The sequence below is a fragment of the Saimiri boliviensis genome, chromosome X (assembly GCF_048565385.1).
Source record: "Saimiri boliviensis isolate mSaiBol1 chromosome X, mSaiBol1.pri, whole genome shotgun sequence".
Taxonomy (NCBI): Eukaryota; Metazoa; Chordata; class Mammalia; order Primates; family Cebidae; genus Saimiri; species Saimiri boliviensis.
In genome coordinates this window covers 28211576-28234665 of record NC_133470.1, presented here as the reverse complement: position 1 = coordinate 28234665, position 23090 = coordinate 28211576, and the positions used below count along the sequence as shown (strand labels likewise).

General features: G+C 38.0%; 1 protein-coding gene across 12 annotated transcripts in view; it reads left to right on the top strand.

Moving 5' to 3' along the window:
- Positions 1-23090, top strand: part of DMD (dystrophin) — a 2654855-nt gene that overhangs the window by 2425157 nt on the left and 206608 nt on the right. For all 12 annotated transcript variants that reach the window (XM_074391460.1, XM_074391464.1, XM_074391461.1 and 9 more), the window contains one exon: positions 9018-9078. In XM_074391460.1, the coding sequence (XP_074247561.1) occupies positions 9018-9078 (61 nt within the window). The remainder of the gene's footprint in view (positions 1-9017; positions 9079-23090) is intronic.

Genomic DNA, 23090 nt, shown 5'->3' with positions numbered 1-23090 from the left:
ATATAAGGAAAATAATGCTCAGGCAGGAAAAAGAGTAGTTTAAGATCATGAAGTGATAGGGGAGTCAGGACTCAAATCCAGTTCTTCTGAATCTGTACTCTGGAAACTTTCTGCTTTATCCAGCTCCCTCTCAAGATGCTGGATTGGGCTGTGAAATAGAAAGCCAACACCCTGAGTGCCTTTCTAAACATTTTGAGTTTTACGGCCTATCAAGGGTAGAGAAGAGTGTGAGAGGAATGTTCTCAAATAATCTATTGCATCAAGAAGTATATCTAACTTGCCTTAAGAATTATGCCAAGTAAGTACTATTGACCTGCAGAAAATTGACTTTTTCTCTTTATACTTATATCTATAAAGAGAGACTTCTGCTGGCAGAAGTATAATTTATATAAAATGATTTTAAAACATTCATAACCTTTAATCAAGTAAATATACTTCTAGGAATTTTGCCTTACAAATTAACTAAAATGTGTACAAAGATTTATCTACAAAAATGTTCGTTGTGGCCTTACTTATATCAGTGAAAACCTGGAAACCACTTACATGTTCCCAAAGAGGGAATTTCTTCAATAAATCATAGTACATCCATAAGTGGGATTTTTTTTTTAATCAGTGACAAATCTGTTGTAACCCAACAAGCCCACTCTTAAGCATTCACCTTAGAGAAATCAAAACTTAGGCCTATGCAAACACCTGTACACCAATGTTGATACCAGCTTTATTCATGATTGCCAAATGCTAAAACAGCCTAAATGTCCTTTAACAGTTGAATGGATAAATAAGCTGCAGTACACCTATGTAATGGCACACTACTTAGCGATGAAAAGAAACAAATTCTTGATACACACAGCAATATGGATTATGCTTTATTTTGAGTGAAATCAACCAATTTCAAAAGGTTACATACTGTATTTTTAGTAGAGACAGGGTTTTGCCATGTTGGCCAGGCTGGTTTTGAACTTCTGACCTCAAATGATCCACCTGCCTTGGCCTCCCAAAATGCTGGGATTACAGGTGTGAGCCACTGCACCTAGAACAACTCACCTTCTTGTCTCATCTACTTCTGGGGGATTGCAAGTAGACAGCTTTCATTCTCCTGATTACTATACCTGTGCCCATCATCATATCTGTGTTCCAGGCAGGAAGAGGAATGGGAAAAGGGCAAAAGCTGCCTCTCCATTTGGTCAGCCAACTTTAAAGAACTTTCCCAGAAGCCTCACACAAATACCCTCAGTTGACATAGATAGTCCTTGGGAACATTGCTGCATCAAACAGTTACAAATTCTGTTGCTAGGCCAGGTGCAGTGTCTCATGCCTATAATCCCAGCACTTGGGAGGCCGAGGCAGGCAGATCACAAGGTCAAAAGATCAAGACCATCCTGGCCAACATGGTGAAACCCTGCCTCTACTAAAAATACAAAAATTAGCTGGGTGTGGTGGTGCACGCTTGTAGACCCAGCTACTTGGGAAGCTGAGGCAGGAGAATCGCTGGAACCCGGAGGCGGAGGTTGCAGTGAGTTGAGATTGCACCACTGCACTCCAGCCTGGTGACAGAGTGACACTCCATCAGGAAGGAAGGGAGGAAGGGAGGAAGGGAGGCAGGGAGGGAGGGAAGGAGAGAAACAGAAAGGAAGGATGGAAGGAGAGAAAGATAAAGAAAGGAAGGGAGGGAGGGAGGGAAGGAAGGAGAAAGAAAGGAAGGAGGGAGAGAAGAAGGAAGGAAGGAAAGAAGGAAGGAAGGGAGGGAGGGAGGGAAGGAGAGAAAGAGAAATGAAGGAAGGAGGGAGGGAGGGAAGAAGGGAGGGAAGGAAAGAGAGAAAGAGAAAGGAAGAGAGGAAAGAAGAAGAAAGGAAAGAAGGAAAGAAGGAAGTCAAGAAAGAGAAAGGAAGGAAGGAGGGAATTCTGTTACTAAAGATGAAGGAGACTGGGTATAATACAGGCAGCTGTCTCTGTCACTGAGCACAGGGGTCTGAAAGCAAGGACGAATAAAGGCATTCAGGTCATGTAAGGAAGGACTGGGATTAAAAAGTGAGGGAAAGTCAGGATATAAAGGTTCTTGGATACCAAAGGAAGGAACTTTAAAATTAGTTTATTAGCTTATTTTTATGAGTGGTTTAAAATTCGTTTATAAAATATAGAAGGTTTTTGAGTAAGAGCAATGTGCTCCAAATAGTACTTTGGAGAAATTAATCTATTTGTGCTACACTGGATTAGCTGAGAAGCTAGGGAGAACCTGCAGATGGTTATGAGGCTATTGCCAGAACAGCAGCATGAGAAAGTGTCTACACTTTGTGCCTCTGCATTCATTCTCCACACTGCCCTGCCTCACCCTGGGTCTTGTGAGGTTGACCTGTGTGGACTGCATGAATGGAATCCCCAGCTCTCCTAGCTTCAGGCTGGGCTCAGCGAGCGCAGCACCATGGTGGGCTATGGTAGGAAATGGAAAATGAGGTTGGAGTGCTTATTCCCCTGACTCCCTCCCTACCTACTTCCCTTGACCAAAGATACTGTCACATGACCCTATGCACATGCTCGATGGCTCCCTCTTAACAAACACCTTTGTAAACGGCTCATCTACTAGTCTCTTCAACTTAGCCAACTTGATTATGCCATCTGTTTTCTGCCAGGACCCTGACTGATACAGTCCCATTATAATATATGTTCTTGTGAAGCCTGATCCCATTTGAATAATAAGGCCCTTAAGGGTGTGGTGCACGTTAGGACTTCTTTCCCCAACCCACCCCTGCCTGCAAATACCTAGCATGGAGCAAAGCACATAATGTGTGTTCAGTAAATATCACTTCATTGATTTTAATGCTGGAGTGGCAGATGTGCTCATTGAAACAGTATCCTCAGAGACTCAAATTAAGAGCAAAGTACCAGGAACTGTGTCTGTCTTATTTACTGCAACAGTGCCAGCACTTTGTACAATGCCTAACGCAAACGAGGTGCTCTGTAATGAAAGGTTGCATAAGGAGTGAAGTGATGTTAGTTACCTTGTGTTTTCATTGGGAACTGGGGCTGTGTTGTCTTCATTAGGTGAAAATAAACTACGTCTTAGCTCTTTTGAAATTAGCATCTCTGGAACTGATCAGATAATTTATTGGGTACATTTAAAACAGGAGCTATAGGTGGAGATTACAGATGACTACAGATGACAGGAAGGCAATTTTTTACCAGAGTAAAAGGAAGCTGTTTCTAATCATCACTAAAGCCATGGAAAATTCAAAAAAGTTCCTCCATAATGTGATGGCAATAAAGTTGTTCAAGCATCTCCTGGAAAACCACTTGGTAGAAATTATGTAGAGAGTAAATGGAGATACCAGATATAATATAGCAAACTTGGACTAGATGATGTAATAATCCTTTTTAAGATTTTTGTATTTACTTGGCTTTTTGGCAAATATTTATTATCAGTTATGTACCACACATGATAAAATAGAGTGAAGTTCGAAGACTAAACAGACTTAGTTGTAATCCTGATTGCCCTCTGTACTAGGTGCGTGACCTGGATTAGTTTACTGAATGTTTCTGAGCCTCGGTTTCTTCATCTGTAATAATGGAATAGCATGATTCCATAGGGTGCTTGAGAGAATTACATTAGATAACATACAGTGCAGGGCATATGGTAGAAATGCACTGTATTTTTTTTCTCCTTTACTTCTTGGATTATCTATCTGATACTACCTTGAGTAATAAACCAAAATTAGGATCTAATTTACGATCTTACTAGCTCATTTGATCTCATGTGATCTCATGTGATGCTTCAACATCTGCAAAATGAAAATGACAATACCTACCTCACAGGTCATTATGAGTATGAAATGAGCTAGTTTAGGTCATGTTTCAGGTACATAAGTTGTTTTTAATAACTCCTTGTTCCTTTCTCCACCTCCCACCTTCCCCCTCACTTCCTCTAGATCAAGCATTCTTAATGAGAGTGATATTGCTCCCAGGAGGGTGAAAGTTGTTTCCTTGATAATGAAAAAAAAAAAAACTTACTCTTTTTATGTGTAAAGCACAGATACACATAATCCATAAACAGACATACAGTATATCTGTAGTATTAAAATTTTATAAGAGATGAAACAACTAGTAAAAAAAAAAATGTCTAAAAAGATTCCCAGGGTGTGGGGTGCAGAGATAGTGGGGAAAAGATTAAGAAACATTGCTCATTGCATCAATATGGACTTTATCCATAAAATCATTACCAGAATTTGAGTACTTCTGAGGAGCTAAGTGCCAGTGGCTAGTAAATCTGCCCTAATGCTTTTTGTTAAACCCCAGAGGTGAGTTTTCTATTTTACTTCCAGTGAATGCTATATTAGTTATTTATCTAAAGGGCTTCCTTTTTTTTTTTTTTTTTTTTTTTTTTTTTTTGAGATGGAGTCTCGCTCTGTTGCTCAGACTGGAGTGCAGTGGCATGATCTCTGCTCATTGCAGCCTTCATCTCCCGGTTCAAGTTATTATCCTGCCTCACCTTCCTGAGTAGCCAGGATTACAGGTGCATGCCACTGTGCCTAGTTAATTTTTGTATTTTTAGTAGAAACGGGGTTTCTCCATGTTGGTCAGGCTGATCTCGAACTCCTGACCTCATGATATGCCTGCTTCAGCCTCCCCAAGTGCTGGGATTACAGACGTGAGCCACCGTGCCTGGCCTTGTCCCCAGTTTTTTGACCCACCTATGTTATCAAACTCCAAATTCACCAAATATAAGAAAAGTAGAAAGACTAATGAATGTGTTTGGGCTGGAATTCCAAAGAGTGGTCTTTTGGCATGTCTTAAAATAACATTAGCATTCTTTTTAATTTTCTGGTTAGGGCACTGTGTTGATTAAAATATGGCTTAACACCAGGGTGCATCACTTGGCACATTCTGTTCATCATGCGTTTAAAAATGGTTGAAATAAGAACTTTCCCTAAATAATGTGGCCTGTGCTTGTGATTTTCAAAATTACCTTGGGCATAATATTGAATCCTGTCACCTCAAGGGAGGAAAAGCTTTTGAGGGTAGAATTGCTACTCTTTCTTGCTCTTAATAACATACTGTATCTGTAACACACAGGAAAACTCAGAGGCTGGTTTTGCAATAAGTAAAAGCATGTGTAGTTTGCTATTTAAATTCAGTAGACAATACCCCATAATGCTGGTGCCATATGCTAATGGATGATTTTTACATTCAAGAATCTGAATCACAAAGCTGCGCTGGAATTAAACATCGTGGTTATAGACACATCTGTATAAGAAAATACCAAAGGACAACCTGGTGTCATATGAAAACTATTTGCAGATAAATCTGCTTTTGATGGGCTACTAAAAATGGACACATCAGGCATAAAAGATGTGTGTGTCTATTACGTAGGCTAGCTTTATGAAGAATGACAAGCTTCTGCTGGTACACTGAGATAAGAAACAGCTGTTGTTGGTTTCAGTACTACTACAAGAAATGAAAAAATTCTGTGGCACACTTATGAGCACTACCGCATATTTGATCAACTTCTGAATAGATGCGATACCAGAGTCATCTGGCAGCCCCAAAATGAAATTGCCAGCAACCCTTAAGAATCTCTTGAGAAGGAGCACTGAACCCAATTCCATGGAACTATCATCCAATTGTGTGTTATTTCTAAAGCAGGTCGTTCCAGTGTGTGTGTGTATGTAGTTATGATGGAGCAGGGAAGGAATGAGTGGAGGCTGTTGTTATTTTCCTTTATTTTATTGTGTCAAGGACATTTTGAGTATAAAATTGCAGGGTTCCAAACAATGACTGTAAAGCACTTGCTTAGGTGAATTTAGAAACTGTGAATCAAAGGGAAAAAACATCTTTCAGGAAAAAAACATACACTGAATCTTACCATTGGACCTATTTGATGGCTACACATAAAGACGAAAGCGTTTTTTTAAGAAAAACAAATGAACACTAACTACAACTACAAAAGCTTGAAATTTTGTATCGATCTAGAATGTATGATATTTTAAAAATTCTTTTAAAATATTTTCAGCCATTTAGTTCAAACATATTCTGATAAATTCTCTGACATTTAATTGGAATTTTTTTTCCCTTTAATGTAAAAATATAAAGTCAACTCTAGATACCATACGTAGGTCTTCCCATTAGCTCAGCCGGGCAACAACAATTTTCCTCTGTCTCTCACTGCTTGGAGGTCTTTTCTTTCAGGCCAAAAGCCCCTAAGCCAGACCAGACAGCTAGCAACCCTCTCTATCATAGTTCTTTCTGAGAGACACCTAAGAATAGTGTAGGAAATCGAAGGTGATTCTTCTGCTATCAGAGGATGGTCTACCATCCTCTGAATTAGAATTTCTGGACCACTAGAATGATTAAAAAATAAAAAAAGTAGTAAGGTATAATAGGAGAAATTGCAAGGCCTCAGCCCATAGAGACCTTTAAGGAAAGCATAGCCATTCTTTTCTCAGTTTAGGTATTCACAGCCAGTGAGGCCCTGGACCAAAAGCTCTCTGGAGTTCTCTTCTTCCTTTTATGATGCTGGTATTTTAAGAAGGTACACCGAGCAGCCAAGAGCTATCATTTCTGGCTCTCCACCATGTTTCCTGCTATAGAGGGCTAGCTTTTTTACATTTCCGTAACAACAAACTGACCAGGTAGGTCAGGAAGTCTAGCCCATGTTATTTATTTATTTATTTATTTATTTATTTATTTACTTATTTATTTATTTGAGACAGAGTTTCACTCTTGTTGCCCAGGCTGGAGTGCAGTGGTGTGATCTTAGCTCACTACATCCTTCGCCTCCTGAGTTCAAGTGATTCTCCTACATCAGCCTCCCAAGTAGCTGGGATTCCAGGCACCTGCCACCACGCCTGGCTTTTTTTTTTTTTTAATTGTATTTTATTTTTATTTTTAGTAGAGATGGGGTTTTGCCATGCTGGCCAGGCTGGTCTCAAACTCATGACTTCAGGTGATCTTCCTGCCTCAGCCTCTGAAAGTCCTGGGATTACAGGTGTGAGCCACCATGCCTGGTCTTAGCCCATGGTTTTTTTTTTTTTTTTTTTTTTTTTTTTTTTTTTTTTTTTTTTTTTTTTGAGACGGAGTTTCGCTCTTGTTACCCAGGCTGGAGTGCAATGGCGCGATCTCGGCTCACCGCAACCTCCGCCTCCTGGGTTCAGACAATTCTCCTGCCTCAGCCTCCTGAGTAGCTGGGATTACAGGCACACGCCACCATGCCCAGCTCATTTTTTGTATTTTTAGTAGAGACGGGGTTTCACCAAGTTGACCAGGATGGTCTCGATCTCTCGACCTTGTGATCCACCCGCCTCGGCCTCCCAAAGTGCTGGGATTACAGGCTTGAGCCACCGCGCCCGGCCAGCCCATGTTTTTAAATCAGATCTTATTTACTCCGTGAACTTCTTTGGACAGGAGAGCTGTATCCTACAGAAGAAAAAAGGACAAGAGGAGAGTTTGGAAGAGAACGAGAAAGGCAAAGATGGAAGGGGAAGCAGCGAAGGCAGGAGGAAGGAAAAGAAAGGAATAGAGAAAGAAGGACAGAGAGAAATTGAATGTCAGGGACTAATTCAAAACCGCAGCTAAATGTCTTTTTTCTCCATATTAAAATTTTCCATCCACCAAAATAAAAAAGTATAATTAGTGGCTAAATACAAATTCATTTCCTGTATCGTTTAAATCACATATCTTCAAGGTATAAAATAGCATGTCTGGTTAATGGTTGGGTTATTTCATCCCTCTTATTACTTTATATAAAACAAAGAAGCTGGAGTTTCATTACCCTTAAATTGTCTGGCAGTGGGTGAAGTTAACTTTTATTAGAAGCTGTTCTTTCATATTATATGGTATAGTCAAGAATATATTAGCTTTGACGTTTTCTTACATCTCAATACACTGCAGAGTGAATTTACTGTGAGACTAATTTAAAAGGGAGTTTTTCATAGGAGGAAATAATGGTCAGCATCAGCTGTGCTTCAAATTATTAGCAGAATGAAAATTCAGGGAAAAACATACAGACACATAAAATTGCTAGAGGTTAATAAGAATGCTTCTTATATTTCTATTTCTGATAATATTCTGTGTTGCTTAAAGCTCCAGTGCCTAAAAACTGTAATCAGGAGGAAGATGATATTGTTGAGGAAACGCTATAGTGCCTCATAAACAAGATTATTTTGTCTTAAAGAAAGAAAAAAAAAAAAACATCGGATCAAACAGTATATAAAAGTTATTTGTAGAGATTCAGCTTTTGGAAAAAATCCTACAACTTAAGCCTGAAAAAAAAAAAAAGCAAAGATCATTCATTTGACCAATACACAGTGAAGTCATAATGAAACAAATTCCTAGTATGTGACATGAAATTTCACTTATAGGATTCATCAGTCATAACAAAAGTCTTATTATACTCTGATATCCGTAGCCATTCCCTCACTTTTGGTCACCTTTTGTGATAAGATCACACTGGTCAGCAGACATTTTGAGGCACCAAATTAAGCCTGTCTTTGGTAAATGAATTTGAATTCTCTTTAAACTAATAAAGACAAAAACAAGCATATCAGAGTGATAAGCATATTACTTTAGCTTCAGTAACTTAGAATGTAAACATAGCACACAGGGATATTTCACCTACTGAATTAATAAAATCCAGTCAATCAAATAGTAAAAGAGCTTGAGAACCAGCAACAGAAAGTATTACAAGAAAAGCACTCAGTGGAAACACACACAAGAAACTCCATCCATCTACTCCTTCAGTTTCTTATCTGCTCTATAGGTTTAGCAGTGGAAAGGTTTGCGGGTTTTTTGTTTTTTTGGTTTTTTTTTTCCCCTTTGCATTTATCTTTGTGCCTGAATGAGTTCAATTTCACTTAGATTAGGCCAGAAATTTCAGAACAGCAGGTTAATCCGTCCCGTCTTCATGGGCAGCTGAGCAAACAGACCAATATCAGTGTAAAATTGTAATTCTGGAGATTAATGTTGTCTTTCCTGTTGGCGATGAATTTGACCTCCTTGCCTTTCTTTTTTTTTTCCTCTCTCCTTTTCAGCTTCTGTCCAGGGTCCCTGGGAGAGAGCCATCTCGCCAAACAAAGTGCCCTACTATATCAAGTAAGTTGGAATTATCACATTTTTAAAGGAACATTTATTGTGACTAATCTGTATGTTCACAAGTGAGTTTATTTTTAAAATGTGACATTAGCCTGGCTTACAATACCTATTTATTTATTTTTTTCCTGAGGAAGTTTGGATGATAAACTTATTCTAAAATTATCATTGTAAATTTGCTGATGCAATAAGGAATCATTTCTAAGAAAAGTTTATTTAATGCAGGATATATGGTATGTTTTGTGTCAGAGGGGGGCAGGTTTTTCACAATAGAACAAAAATCTCCAGATAATTGTATTGATAGTGGGAGTCAATCTTTGCAAGAACAATTTCATTTATTTAGGAGTTTTCCCACATTTCTTCTTCAGACAAAGATAAATGATTTCTGTAGTTATATGTACACAACTGTTTTGGGTGAATGAATATTTCAAGTTTCCAAAAGGCAGAAAGCAGCAGTCCTTGATTTGTGGGGCTTTGTTGTTCATTCTTGATACATAACACTCGGTATTTGTCACTTAACAGCATAATGATACTGTTTTCTGGAAACATTTGTGCCAGTCAAAAGAATATGGGTGCTTGAAAGCACCTTCTGTAGGATTTTGAGTGAAATATAAATGACAGTACATTGGGTCAACATGGAGGAGAGAGGATATTGACTGATTATGATACCTTTCCAATTTCTCCTTCATGGTACGGTAGAGTAACTGTTAACTGAAATTTAATTTTGAATTGGAAACCTCAACAACAATTAAAATTTACTGAGTTCATAAAATAGTCTTCACTACCATCTGAAGTCTTTGAACTTGCTTCTGCTCTGAGTCCTACTAAAAATATTGTATGTTTTCCCATTTGTTCCACCTGCCATCTTATATCGAATCTGTTTTTATTCTTTCACTGCCCATCAATTCTTCTTAATTCAATTCTAAAGCAATAACAGCAGTCCTAGATCTTCATTACTACGGTCCTCAAGAAATTTGATTTTGTGCCTCTATTTCGTTAACTCAGAAAAATGGGAGTGAAGGTAGTCTTTTGACTCTTTCAGAAGGGATCCATGCTTTAGAAAATGGTTTACCATTTGTCTTATTAAATTTTTCCAGATGAGGTATCTCTTAACTTTAAAAATTCTTTGTTAGTATGCTTTGATTCTGCTTTTTAGGTTTTCTTATTTTTTGAATTTAATTATTTTTATTATATTTAGTTCATTCATTTACTCACTCAAAATTAGACATTTTAAATACCTATTAAAGTCACATGTTTTATTAAATAATTTATTGATTTAGACATCCACTGTATTATCTTACATCCACTGTATACTTTATGGAACAATTTTCTTCAAACTCTACACACAGTGATTTTCTACAACAGTGTTTTTGTCCTCACAAATTTTTAGTTCTGAGTAAGGTATGTAAGACCTGCTACTTCTTCTAGCAATTCATAAATCTCTCACTTTTAGCCAATTCCTTGGTGAGCTGAAATACTCTTTTTCTCTTCTCATATATGAGGTTTTAGAATCACTGAATAATTTAAGACAAGTTTAAGCTATTATTCTTCAAATGACTATTTGATTGGGGCTCACTAGAGTCTCACTTGGATTCCTAGGGTCTCCCCAGTTCCATCGTTCTTTCCCTAAATATTCATCTTCTTCTCCCTGATGTTATGTCTACAATAAGAGATCCCAGTACATTGCTGTGAGTGAATGGAAGTGAACTCCATCTAAAAAATTAAAAAGAAACAAATTCCAGAAAAGCTGTAGTTCCTTTCTGTGTATTAGTCTCTTGCTGTTTCTCAGTGGAATTAGAGAGCAGCTACATATCCTAAAATGTCCAATGCTCCTTCATGTACCTGAAGATGATGGTGATGGTATTGATAAGGGCACAGACCTATGAATAAGAAAACTTCGATTTTAGACCCCCAGTCTAGTCTTAGAGGCTCTGTCATTAGTGAATTACATGGCTTTAGGCAAGTCACTCAACCTATAAAAACCTTGGTTTCTTTTTTTTTTTTTTTTTTTTTTTTTGCTTTGAGACATTCTCACTCTGTCACCCAGGCTGGAGTGCAGTGGTGTCATCTCAGCTCACGGCATCCTCTGCCTCCCAGGTTCAAGCAATTCTGTCTCACCTTCCCGAGTAGCTGGGACTACAGGTACCTGCCACCATGCTCAGATAATTTTTGTATTTTTATTAGAGATGGGGCTTCACCATATTGGTCAGGCTGGTCTCAAACTCCTGATCTCAGGTGTTCCACCCACTTTGGCCTCCCAAAGTGCTGGAATTACAGGCGTGAGACTGTGCCCAGCCAAACCCTTGTTTCTAATTTATAAAATACAGAGTTGGACTAGATGATCTCTAAGATCCATTTAGCTCTAAGATTTAATGAGTATGACTCATTCAGTTGTCTTGTCCAAACTTAAAAACCGAAGATTTCAGCTTTTGTTCAATAATATTTTTCTTTTTAAAATGCATTATTTTAATTAACGTAATGTAAATTCTTTTTAAAAAATAGGAATTTCATTTTTCCACTGTTTAATTAGCTTTAGGTATGCCCCATAAACGCACTCCAATTTCACCAGGCACTTCTTTAAAAAGCTCAAATCTTGGTATATAATTTAGGACTATTATTCCTCCTGGCTCATGATAAGAGAGATAGAACAATAGGCAGGCCACATTTGCAGAAAGTTGAGTATCCAGACCTTAAAAGCCTCTGAAATAATCAGTTCCTTGGAATGAGAAAATAACATAATTTCTCTAAAATATCTCTGAAATGTTATGGAGAGCAATTTTCTCTACAATTATAATCTGTTTGAAATTATGGATGATATAGTTTCTCAAATATAAGTGTAAAATGTTAAACTGTAATATAGGGAAAACACATGTTTATAAAATGAACATTGTCAGTAAGCACATGATTAATGACATTTGTTTCTTACCAGCCATTACTGTTATCTAAAATGTTCCATTGAAACCAAACTAATTTGATGTACAAGGTTCAGTGGACTTTCTGCACTTTCTCATGCCACTCATAATCTGAGATGCCGTATTGGTCTAAAAATAATAAAAATAAGTTTACAGTGACAATTCTTCAACCAGTCCTCATTTTCCCTCTTTCTTACCTTGTTTGTCTTGACTGCCAGTCAAGAGTTTTTACCACAGATGCCCAGCTGCAAAACCAGGTGTCTTCTCGGACTATGTTTGCAATGCGTTATAACTTTTTCTTTTCAATGCTGGGATAAAGGGATCGCCCACATAACAGGAGGTTTCTATACCAAGAGCACAGTTCCTGTTGGTTGTTGAATGGTGCACTCATTCTTGAGGTTTTCAGTCATTAACATCTTTTGCTCTAGTTTGCAAATCAGGCAGTGTTTATGCCTGCATCCTGACATCAGCTTTTCATATGATGCTAAGAACCTTGATTTTGATACTTCAAACTACATGTTTCTCTAGTTTATTAGTCCACAGCATACATCACTGTTAGAGTTTTCTTATTTCCTCTCCCTTGGGGCTCCCTTATTCCTGCCAGTATCTCTTTCAGGTTATTTGATTACAGCTTTCATTGCCACTGAAAAAATAATCACCAACAATGTTCAACCTGTTACAACTGCCTTTTCTACTCTCTACCATTTTGCAGTTTTTTGGCCTACTGTCAAACTCATGAAAATTTCAATATAATAGCCTTTAACCAGCTGCTGCATTCTGTTAGGATTTCTTTCACCTTTTTATGTTGCATACTCCCATATGAGTAAATCAAACAGAGCCAAGAGCTGGGACTCTCTTGCTTTCTTAATGAGTTATAGAATTATTCTTCTGTGTTCTGGACTGTCAAAAGAATTTAGGAATCCCAAACATGCATGCAGGATGTTCCAGCATAGATGTCATAATAAAAGCATAAGAAGTATCACACTAGCTCAGAGCAAGAGGGCATCTAGCTCAGAACTGTGTCCCAGATGAAGATACCAATGGTTGTTTGGTCAGGTAACCTAGTACATTTTACCTAAAAAATTCGGATACATCATGACCACTTCTTAAGAATGCATTGTAAATCAACTGGCAGTGAGTTTATCCAGTGATGTCCAACTTTTCCTATTTACCACTTCAGCTTTGTCTTAATAATAGTATGTTCCTTGGCCAGGAGTGGTGGCTCATGCCTGTAATCCCAGCACTCTGGGAAATTGAGGCAGGCAGATCACAAGGTTAAGAGATCAAGACCATCCTGGCTAGCATGGTGAAACTCCATCTCTACTAAAAATACAAAAATTAGCTAGAAGTGGTGGCACGTGCCTGTAGTCCCAGTTACTCAAGAGGGTGAGTCGGGAGAATTGCTTGAACCTGGGAGGCGGCTGTTGCAGTGAGCCAAGATCACGCCACTGCATTCCAGTCTGGGTGACAGAGCAAGACTCCGTCTCAAAAATAATAATAATAATAGTATATTCCATAAATCCCTATATAAGTAAAGGCATTTTAATTTCTCTTTAATCAGTATCCTTTCACCTCAAGGAACGGCATCAATTAAATTCTTTGAAATTCACTAAAGACATTTATATTTATCCAGAGTCGACTTTAGCCTCACATCCCCCAACTAATGCTTTTCATTTGCATCTTTCCAGTGTGAGAGATTCTAATCCTTTTTAGTCTGTCCTTGACTGAAAGATAAGCTTTCCCCTTGATTATCTCAGTTGGTTTTCCCTGGATGTCTTCTAGCTCTGTTACACCTTCTTTGGGATGTCATGACTAGACTGGCCCAAATATTGGTTATGAAATTTGTTAGCCTTGTCTCTAGTTTCTACTCACTCATGAAGAAAGTAAATGTTATTTGCTGACTCCCATTGGTACAGAAATGGAGAGGTCAATTGAGGTTATAACCTCTTCTACATATATTTGTTCTAGCCAAAGGTCAGTTTTCTGCTACTTTTCTGTAATACCAGCTGAAGTGTTTGACCTTATATTTCTGCCAGCTGTCCCTGAGGAAGGATTTGGTTTTTAGACAAGCTGGTCTGGTCCTTTCCTCCTTCAAAGACGCTGTGGTTGCTAAATATTGGGAAGAATTCACTAATGAAACTCAGGAGTAAACCTGCTGACTCAATCAGTAGTAATGCATTTCATCAGGTTACCTTTCTAAATATCTCTGAAGCCCTTCACAGAAGAGTGAAAAATGGGGTTCTTGGGAACTTGCTAACTGTTTGGCTTTTCTTACATGCAGTGATCAAGAAGCAACTCATGTCCAGAGGAGTGTTTATATCTTCCTACTGCTAACTTTTGACATTGCATATACATTTCTGTATATGTTGCCTGATGACCTTGATCGACCCTTCTCTTCATTCTCAATCTCAGGCATGTTTCCACAGCCATTTACTGCATCTGAGGTGCTCAAAACTTTCTGCTGCTTCCTGCTTAGCAAAATGTGATATGTAGCAAAATGCAAACCTTACTGAATGAAGTTAACAGTTGCTTCAGTCAACATTTCTTATTACTATGGCTGTATGTGCTGACAAAATTGCTGATTTGGGTTCTGACTCTCCTGTCTTCTTATGACTTACCATACCTGTAACTGTTAGTACGAGTATTTGACTCTCTACATGGAACTGTGGCCATGTGTCTAGATTTACCTTTTGGTATTTGTGGCTTTCTGTATCCTATTAGTCTACATTATGGTTTGAACTCATGGATTGTGCTATGATTTTTAGTACCAGTATTCCCCTAACTCCAGCAGCATCTGAGTCTTGACACCACCTCCCCCTGCCCCCTACTATAGTGCCTCTATTACTACTTTAATGGCAATTTTTCAGATTCCAAATATGTCCCATGCTTAAAGCATATCTTGCTTTTATTCTTGCTCTAGCCCCTGTTGGTGCCAGGCATTCCTCCAATTCAAGTTTTGGTTGGTTGATTTGATCCTTCAGAATATTGAGTGCTACTTCAGTAACTGTATTTATATACAGAGGGAGGGAGCAGTGCCTAACTACATCTTAGCCTTAGCAGCAATCAGCATATTAAATATCCCTGTGTTGGCTGGTTTGTAGTAGATACATCTTCTGACAATGATATGGGCTCTTATTAAAAAGAAACTGGAGTATGGTATCAACATAGAAAACATGTCCTCATTTGTTATTCCAGACACCTCACTATTCTAAGAATGAAAGTCTTCTGACATTGGGTTTGAAAATCGGTTGAATTTTGTCATAACATTTCATGAACACTTCATGAACACTTCATGTAGTATATAATTTGGTGTTGTTTCTGCTGAGATCCTTCTTATGTATATTTTCCTTCAAACTATACCTTTAGCAGCTAAGACAACATTAAATAGCAGAAATTTAAAATAAACTAGGCATCACAAGACTTGAACTCTAGTTCCAGCGTTATTGTCACCTAGCTATTAATATTTGAACAGTGGGAAATTGCTTATATTCTGTGGGCCTCAGTTTCTCCTTCTGTCATTTAAGGAAATTGAATCACATGATATCACAGGTCATTTCCAGTACTAACATTCTCTGAATGTTGACTTTGAAATAGAAATTGTTTGTGATCATTTTCCAGAGAAGTGAAAATGAATCTTCATATTGCCCTTGAGGATTCTTATTGCATCATCAAGCTTACCAAGATAGAAAGGACAAATAATATTAAATGTTTTACTTAATTGTTTAGCACTATTGATGATAAGAAGTGTATACAACAGAGAATCAGCTGTCTAATTTGAGCTTTGAGGATGCTGGTGAATATCTCGGGGTAATTAAATTTTTGAAATCACTGCCAAAGCCTGATGCTGTGACTTTCCAAAAGGCTTTAATACACAAAGATAACCCAGAGGTCAGTCTTCTCTGCTGAGCTTTCTCCTCTGCCATTTGATGGTTTTAAAGGTCACATTACCTGAGTCTTATTAAGCTCTGGAACCACAATGAAGGAATAGTTGGTAATACATAATTGATGATATAATCATGAAAACAATTTAAGGTATTAACTGAAAGAAAGTGAAAGGGGGTGTCATAGTGTTGTACAGAGTACTGAGTGTCGCCTTTGGTTTTGTAGATCATATTGGGAGATGTAGATGTTGATATTATCTGTGTCTCATAGGTTGATGAAAAAACCTCACATCCTTTTTTGTAGTTTCCTAAGCTGGTTTGTATCACCTTGACTGAAATAACAGACTACATAAGGATATGTGTTTTATCTCTTTTTCTAGCATAGTGCCTTACAGATAACAGGTACTCAGTAAATATTTGAATGAATTAATGAACATATGTCAGTAATTCTATGTGCTTTTCCATTTGCTGACTCATTTTACCTTCAAAAAAATCTTCTAGTATTTGTGTGTCAGTTTAAATTTACCACTCAAATATATCTCTCATACACTGTAGACATGAACTTTAGTGTTAGAAAGCATGCTTTGTGTTTGACAGAGTTTCTCATATCTCCTACAGTTTGGTGCCTAAGAGACAGTCCTTAACATGAATGTATGAATTCTGAGTTCTAGATTCTGTTCTGTCTTTATCTAACAATATGATAAGGAGTATAACTTAGCTCAACCTCAATGAGAAGGTTGAAGTAGATATGCCTCAGATCACTCTCAGCTCTAGCTTTGTTTCAGGAGAACTGTGGTTTTTTTTTTGTTTTTTTTTTTTTTTCTTTTCTTTTCTTTTTGAAATGGAGTCTGGTCTGGTTCTATCACCCAGGCTAGAGTGCAGTGACACAATCTTGGCTCACTACAACCTCCACCTCCCTGGTTCAAGCAATTCTCCTGCCTCAGCCTCCCAAGTGTCTGAGGACTACAGGTGCCCACAACCACACCTGGCTAAGTTTTGTATTTTTAGTAGAAATGGGGTTTCACCATATTGGCCAGGCTAGTCTCAAACTCCTGATCTTGTGATCTGCCCACCTTGGCTTCCCAAAGTGCTGGGATTACAGGCATGAGCCACTGTGCCCAACCTGTTTTTACTACATATCATTCATGAGGCTTCTTCTGGTTTTTCAGTGGTCAACAGAGCCTTAAATTGATCATCTACTGTTTTTCACTGAGCATTGTGGATAGAAACCACTTTTGGGGCCAGGATAGTGTAGCCACTGAGTCTTAACAGAATGTCATCAATGATACGTTTTTATTTTGCAGAAAAATGTTGTAGCATTCTATATGGCATATGTAATGTGGAAAGGTGGCAACATATATACATATACCTACACCTGTGGCAGCTAAAATGTAATGTGTATACAGGCCAAATAATGCTCTATTATAATAAGCCTGGCATAGCGTAGGCGTTCCCTGCCTCATTCGTGGCACTTTCGGAAATGTGAGAATGAGCATAGAACATATTCAGGTTGCTTTCTCCAAAAGAAGAGTAGTAAATTATTTCATCTATTTTCCCATTTTCTTTTTCTAACTTTCTTAAACATGTACTTTCTTACAAAATCACGTGTTAGAAAAAAACAGTAGTCACATCAAATAAATCTGCATTTGAAACAGCTTTATCATACCCTAACTCTGTCAATTTGAGCCATTTGCTTAACCTGACACCCATTCTACTTTATGACACACAAGGAATATTACATAAGAAATGTTAATTGGCTTTCCTTCCCTCCTCTGAAACTGGATTGAAGACTAATTGACCTCTATTAGATACCAACTGTTCGGGCTTTTAGGAAAACACTCATAGAGATATAGCCAGTGTGAGCTGCATTTTTAGAATATTTTCTAGAACCCAAATATGTCCCTAATCACATTAGTTTATTTTCATTCTTAGAGTTCCCACGTAATTTGGGGTATGTGTGAATTCCCAAACATTCCCGAGTCTCTCCTAGGCTTCTCTAATTGCTTCTTATTCTGTTCCCCTGGGAAGCAGCATCCTTTTCCCTTCACAAAGGTCAGCAGCAACAGCCCAGGCAATGTTTTAAAATAACTTAATAACCCTGAACTGCCTCTCCCCTTTGGATAATTTCCTTAGAGCATTAGTCCTTTGAACACTGACCTGGTTGCAGAAAATGCCCCTTTCTCAGTGGGAAAACTCCAAATCCTGTTCAGTCTTCCCCTCCTTCATTTCAGGGGATAGAGTTGGGGAGTAGGGATTAGGAAGAATGAATTAAATCAATTTTTTCAGGAAAAATATTAACACGTTAACTCTCTCTGTGTGTATCTTTTTTAAAGAAATAGACTGTGAGTTCATTGTATAAATCAGTACAGTCACGTTGCACATTTTTTAAACCCTTGTACAAGATAGAAAAACAGTATCTCTGGATATTGAGCCTGGAAAGCTTCTAAGAGCAGGTCCTAGATGAGACTTAGCTCACTGTCGGCATGCAGCAAATGATATCACATCTTCTGTGCTATCATTAACTCCTAGGGGGATGCAACTGAGAAGCCTCACTGCTCTTCCTGAAACTTTCAACTTCTTTTTTCTGTTTTACTTTCTGAGCTTATCCATATCCATCTTGGCCCCCAAAGCCATTGCATGTCAGATGGTCAGTGCAACGTGTAATTTTTAATGTGCTTCCTTGTTGCTTTAGAAAGAATCGTTTTGTTGTTTTCTCTCCTTTTTGTTTGGCCACGGTTTCTTGGTCATGAGTTTTCTGTAAACAGTGTATCTCATAGTTTAGTCCATATAATCTTCTAGACAGAAAGAAAAGCAAAGTTTAATGTGTGTCTACTATGTGAGAAATGTCACACTAAATGCTTTATCTATCCCTTCCAATTTAATCCTTATAACAATTCCAGTTACTATCCAATAAAGAAAAAAACTGCTATCAGCCAGGCATGGTGGCTCATGCCTGTAATCCCAGCACTTTGGGAGGCCAAGGCGGTTGGATTACTTGAGCTCAGCAGTTCAAGATCAGCCTGAGCAAAACATGGTGAAACCCTGTCTCTACCAAGAATACAAAACATCTGAATGTGGTGACATGCACCTGTGGTCCCAGCTACTCATGAAGCTGGGGCAGGGGAATCCTTGAACCAGGGAGGCGGAGTTTGCAGTGAGCTGAGATCGCACCACTGCACTCCAGCCTGGGTGGTAGAGTAAGACTCCATCAGAAACAAAGAGAGAAAGAGAGAGAGAGAGGAAGGGCTGAGATTCAAAAAAGTTAAAGGCTTATCCAAGTCACTCTAATAAAGGGGAGCGAGGAGAATTGATGCTTAAAATCCTCATCATAAGAATGATAGACCTTGGAGATTCAGAGGGCAGTATGCTGGGAGAGGGATGGATGATGAGAAATTACTTAATGGGTACAATGTGCATTATTTTGGTGATGGGTACACTAAAAGCCCAGGTTCACCACTATGCAATATGTCCCTGTAACAAAACTGCCCTTGTACCTCATAAATGTATATAAATAAAAATAAATAAATAAAATAATATCATCATCTCAGCTATTGCTTCCAACTGTTTCAACTTTCTAATACTTTTGGTTAAAAACTGGCCATTTGTATTACTGGGTGTGGCCAATCCACCACTGTGAGGCTGCTATCTTGGGCATCAGCAAAACTACTCTATTAGTCCTTCCCTGCACTGTTAGGTGGGTTTTCCTTGGCCCATTTACACAATGAAGTTACTCCGTTACCCCTATCTTTCAGAGACCTACATTAGTCTTTGCTGCTTTGGGCAATAAAGGGGAATAAAAAGCAAAATGAAACAAAAACTTGGCCAGCCCTGATGTAAGCACTCTTCTACCTCCCTGTAGGCTGAGAAAGCAAAGCATTTATTTTCTTTTTTTTTTTTTTAAGATTATTTTAATGTTTTACCCTGGTCTAAATCATTTAAAATGAGATCTACCCTCTTTTTTTTTCTTTATTTCTTCTAAAACAAAACAAAACAAAAAATGGGATACACGTGCAGAACGTGCAGGTTTGTTACATAGGTATAGGTGTACCATGGTGGTTTGCTGCACCTATTGACCAATCCTCTAAGTTCCCTTCCTTCAACCTCCACCCCCAACAGGCCCTGGTGTGCGTTGCTTCCCTCTCTGTATCCATGTGTCCTCAATGTTCAACTCCCACTTATGAGTGAGAACATGCAGTGTTTGCTTTTCTGTTCCTGTGTTAGTTTGCTGAGGACGATGGCTTCCAGCTCCATTCAAGTCCCTGCAAAGGACATGATGTCATTCTGTTTTATGGCTGCATAGTATTCCATGGTGTATATATGCCACAGTTTCTTTATCCAGTCTATCATTGATGGGCACTTGGGCTGGTTTCATGTCTTTGCTATTGTAAATAGTGCTGCAATAAGCATATGTGTGCATGTGTCTTTACAGTAGAATGATTTGTATTTCTTTGGATATATACCCAGTAATGGGATTGCTGGGTCAAATGGTATTTCTGGTTCTAGATCCTTGAGGAATTGCCATATGTCTTCCACAATGGCCGAACTAATTTACACTCCCACCAGCAATGCAAAAGTGTTCCTATTTCTCCACAACCTTGCCGTCATTTGTTGTTTCCTGATGTTTTAATAATTGCCATTCTGACTGGCATGAGATGGTATCTCATTATGCTTTTGATTTGCATTTCTCTGATGATCAGTGATGTTAAGCTTTTCTTCACATGTTTGTTGGTCATGTAAATGTCTTCTTTTGAGAAGCGTCTATTCATATTCTTTGCCCACTTTTTTGATGGGGTTGTTTGTCTTTTTCTTGTGGATATGTTTAAGTTCCTTGTAAATTCTGGATATTAGAACATTGTCAGATGGGTCGATTGAAAAAATTTTATCCCATTTTATAGGTTGCCTGTTCACTTTGATGATAGTTTCTTTTGCTCTGTAGAAGCTCTTTAGTTTAATTAGACTCTATTTGTCAATTTTGTCTTTTGTTGCGATTGTTTTTGGTGTTTTTGTCATGAAGTCTTTGTCCGTACCTATGTCCTGAATGGTATTGCCTAGGTTTTCTTTTTCTTTTCCTTTTCGTTTATTTTCTTATTCTAGAGCCTTCAGATGAGAGCCTAGATTTTCTTCTAGAGTTTGTATAGCTCTGGGTTTTACAGCTAAGTCTTTAATCCATCTTGAGTTAATTTTTTTTATAGGGCACAAGGGAGGAGTCAAGTTTCTGTTTTCCACATGTGGCTAGCCAGTTTTCCCAGCATCAGTTACTGAATAGGAAACCCTTTCCCCATTGTTTGTTTTTGTCAGGTTTGTTGAAAATCAGGTAGTTGTAGATGTGTGGTGTTATTTCTGAGGCCTCTCATGGCTAGGAAGAATCAATATCGTGAAAATGGCTATACTGCTCAAAGTAATTTGTAGATTCAATGCTATCCCCATCAAACTACCACTGACATCCTTCACAGTTAGGGAAAAAAAAACCTATTTTAAATTTCATATGGAATTAAAGAAGACCCTGTATAGCCAAGAGCATCCTAAGCAAAAAGAACAGAGCTAGAGGCATCAGGCTACCTGACTTCAAACTACACTACAAGGCCACAGTAGCCAAAACAGCACAATACTGGTACCAAAACAAACATATAGACCAATGGAGTAGAAAAGCAAAGGATTTCTACATCACATTCGACCACCTCCATCAGAGCTTCCCTAAGATAGAGAGTATGGCCAAGACCATATTTAATAGATATCATAGAATGTGTTTCTCTTCATACTCTCAATTGCAAGACTTTTTGAAAGGTAGGACCTGATTAGTTTAGATGGATGAGAAGAGCTCTGATGGAACCTTTGTAACATTTGTGCATGTCCTTGAATTTGACACCACCCCTTCCTTCCAGAACAGATCAAGTCTCATCCTTCCCTTAAGCCAGAGGCCTATGGTTCTAGCTTTACTAGGCAAATATATATGGTCTTTGGTTGTAAGTCACAACTTCCCCAAGCCTTGAGCATTGGGTCTGCCCATGAATTACATGCAGAACGTTTCATCTTATTGCAGAATGATATTCTTTATTTTTTATTATTATAACTACATAGTGTAAAAGAAATATTTCTCATACTTTCTCTTGTAATAACTCAAAATCACAAAACCAACCTGGGCAATTAATATGTTTTTGAAGATAAATAATGGCTTCTATTTTCTGAAGAGTAAGAAAAATTTCTGTCTGAATATAGCTGGGCACAGTATCTCAAGTGTGTAATCCTAGCACTTTAGGGAGTCAAAGTGGAAGAAACACTTGAGTCAGGCGTTCGAAGCCAGCCTGGGCAACAAAATAATACCTTGTCTCTACAAAAAAAAAAAAAAAAAAAAAAAAAAAAAAAAAAAAAAAAAAAAAAAAGCCTGGCATAGTGGCATGTGCCTGTGGTCTCAGGATGCTGAGGCAGGAGGATTGCTTGAAGCCCAGAGGGTTAAAAGTTGAGACTATAGCAAACCATGTTTGTGCCACGGCATTCCAGAGCAAGGCTGTCAAAAAAAAGAAAGAAAGAGAAAGAAAAATCTCTATCTGAAAGTGTAGGCACCCTGTGTTACTATATAAATATAAGTGCTTTATCAAATAAAGTCTAGATTGTTTTATTCTCACTCTTATATCAATACTTCAAGAAATTTTCTGCCAAAAAAAAAAATATCAAATAATAGAGAAGAATGAACCCTAGATAGAGCAGCAGGGGCTGAGCAGACACAGCAAAAGTTCAAGGTGGAAATATCTTTATGCATCCAATTAAAAACAATTTGTGTACATTTTACTCATATATCTCTATGTACACATACATACATACACACACACACATATATAATATATATAATATATGGAGAAAGAGAAAAAGAGGACAAGGAAGAGAAAAAGAAAGAGAAAAACGGGGTATTAACAGCAGGTCTGTGACTTACTCCCCAGGGTATGTGAAGGGAATGAATGACCTTGATAGACCACATGTTAATGACCTCCAGACCTTCTTGTTTATCTTGTTAATAGTGGTTAACTAGAGGAAAGGTACATGAAAGTTCTTCTCTATAAAATGATTTTAGTAGGGTATACCTGGCCTGGCTAGATAGCTTATGGTAAATAAACCTGAAATTTTTGGATTTATGAGTCATGGCTGGCTGGAGAACAGGGCATAGCCACATGGGCATTTCTCTATTTTTGTAATTAACAGATTATAAAATAGAAAACTTTTGAGACTG